The sequence below is a fragment of the Berghia stephanieae genome, chromosome 9 (assembly GCF_034508935.2).
Source record: "Berghia stephanieae isolate SIO BIC M18660-M18661 chromosome 9, UCSD_Bste_1.3, whole genome shotgun sequence".
Taxonomy (NCBI): domain Eukaryota; kingdom Metazoa; phylum Mollusca; class Gastropoda; order Nudibranchia; family Aeolidiidae; genus Berghia; species Berghia stephanieae.
The window spans coordinates 47267704-47270348 of NC_088368.1; the positions used below are offsets into that span (position 1 = coordinate 47267704).

Sequence of the window (2645 nt, forward strand, 5' to 3'; positions counted from 1 at the left end):
CCATTTATCAACAATACAATGAGATTTATCTCATTCATCTGTAGTGTTTCATTCATCCTGCTTTGTTGATAAAGGGGAAACCCGAAACGTTCATTTTATCTGTTTTTGCATATTGAATTGAAGCTTACATTCAATTTCACATTGTTTCTTCGAGTTTCCAGCAGCAACATTTACATTCATAAGTATTATTATTATGATTATTATTCCCTTTCTCTCCCCCCCCCCACTCCCCCCCACTCCCCCACTCCCCACCCCCACCCCCACTCACCCCAACTCCTCCCCCACCCCAACCCCCCACCCCCACTCCCGCCCTCACCCCCCCCCCCCACTCACCCCACTCACCCCACCCACCCCCCCCCCTCACCTCCCAGTCGATTGTGTTAAAAGGATCAACCATGATGCCTCTGGATATCGTCTCCTACAACTGTCGTTGTCGTCGCCGAAAGCCCCTGGTCCTCTACTCCAGAACATTCGGCGAGGACTACATGACGTACAATTCATACAAATGTGAAAATCACCTGGTGAGAACAGGGATGGGGCGACGTTCTTCTTCATCATCATCATCATCATCATCATCATCATCATCATCATCATCATCATCTTCATCATCATCATCATCATCATCATCATCATCATCATCATCATTATCATCACTCATCATCACATCATTATCATCATCATCACATCACATCATCATCATCATCATCATCATCATCATCATCATCATCATCATCATCATCATCATCATCATCATCATCATCATCATCATCATCATCATCATCATCATCATCATCATCATCTCATCATCATCATCATCTCTTCTCTCTTCTTCTTCTCTCTTCTTCTTCTTCTTCTTCTTCTTCTTCTTCTTCTTCTTCTTCTTCTTTCTTCTTCTTCTTCTCTTCTTCTCTTTCTTCCTTCTTCCTTCCTTCCTTCCTTCCTTCCTTCCTTCCTTCATTCCTTATTTCCTTCATTCCCCCTCCTCCACCACCTCCTCCTCCTCCTCCTTCCTTCTCTTCTCTTCTTCTTCTCTTCTTCTTCTTCTTCTTCTTCTTCTTCTTCTTCTTCTTCTTCTTCTCTTCTTTTCTTCTTCTTCTTCTTCTTCTTCTTTTCTTCTTCTTCTTCTTCTTCTTCTTCTTCTTCTTCTTCTTCTTCTTTCCTTCCTTCTTCTTCTTCTTCTTCTCTTCTTTCTTCTTCTTCCCATCCCCTCCCTCTCTCTCACTTCTCTTCTCTTTTCTCCTCCTCCTTCCTATTTCATTCCTACCCATAACATCTCTTATTCCATCTCCTGTCCGCCATCATTCTATGGCAGACTGACACGCCAACCTAGTCAACGTGTTTGTCATTCTACCCGCGTATTGCGGACGACGGCGGTGCTACGAATGCGGACCCGGGGACTTGCGGAGATTGTGTGGTCGATCGTCATAACATAGTAGTGTGAAAACCATCATTGCAACTTTTCAACATTTCCTTCCTTCTTCCATCCATTTTGTTTTCTGTATTTTTATATTTTCTTTATAAATTATTCCCCCATTTTTCTCTCCTTCCATTCAGGCCGAGTGTCCCGTCTCGGCGCCCTGTTTCACGTCAAGCAGTGATTTCTCCTCGCGGTACCCATGTCGTTGTCCCCAGGGGTTACAGTGCCGCGAGGGGGGAAGGACAGCCTACTGTGGGCCCTAGGGAATCTTGTGTACAACGTACTACTTCCGGTTGGACATTGAATATGTAATAATCAAATAATATTCTAATACAAAATAAACGAAACAAAACATTTGGAGATTTTATTTTTATATTTCATAAAAGAGGGGTGGGTGTGTGTGGGGGGGGGGGTGAGGGGGGGGGGGGTGTGAGGGGGTGAGGGGGGGGTGTGAGGGGGGAAGTAGCCAAATGGATGTCGTTGCAGTGTGTGACCCGGGAGGGGAGGGGGAGGGGAGGGAGGGGGGGGGAGGGGGGGGAGGGGGAGTGTGGGGAGGGGGAGTGTGGGGGGGAGGGTGGGGGGGGGAGGAGTGGGGGGAGGGGAGGGGGGGGAGGGGGAGGGAGGGGGGAGGGGGGAGGGTGGGGGGAGGGGGAGGGTGGGGGGAGGGGAGGGTGGGGGGGAGGGGGAGGGGCGAAGTAACTAATTTGTTAAGTGATTTGCTCAAGGTCACACAGCGCTACTGGTATTCGAACTCGGTACCTTTCTGGTACAAGCAAAAACCTTCCCGCTGGGCCAGTCTTTCCCAGAATCCCGTGAGCGCATCCTCAGATATTTGAATAACGTTTTATACGTTTTATCATTTTTTCACTTCAATTTCCTCAAGGCAAACCATCTGGGTTTTATCATGGCCTGGCTTGTTTCAGTGTCTGTCAAACCATCTGGGTTTTATCATGGCCTGGCTTGTGTCAGTGTCTGTCAAACCATCTGGGTTTTATCATGGCCTGGCTTGTGTCAGTGTCTGTCAAACCATCTGGGTTTTATCATGGCCTGGCTTGTGTCAGTGTCTGTCAAACCATCTGGGTTTTATCATGGCCTGGCTTGTTTCAGTGTCTGTCAAACCATCTGGATTTTATCACGGCCTGGCTTGTGTCAGTGTCTGTCAAACCATCTGGGTTTTATCATGCCGTGCTTGTGTCAGTGTCTGTCAAACCATCTGGGTTTTATCATG

At 47.5% G+C, this 2645-nt stretch overlaps 1 protein-coding gene across 13 annotated transcripts in view; it reads left to right on the forward strand.

Moving 5' to 3' along the window:
* LOC144980357 (uncharacterized) overlaps positions 1-1771 on the forward strand; it is a 27997-nt gene extending 26226 nt beyond the window's left edge. For all 13 annotated transcript variants that reach the window (XM_078928044.1, XM_078928046.1, XM_078928048.1 and 10 more), the window contains 2 exons: positions 372-521; positions 1555-1771. In XM_078928044.1, coding sequence (XP_078784170.1) covers positions 372-521; positions 1555-1680 — 276 coding nt within the window. In that variant the 3' untranslated portion in view covers positions 1681-1771. The remainder of the gene's footprint in view (positions 1-371; positions 522-1554) is intronic.
* Positions 1772-2645: the final 874 nt, after the last annotated feature.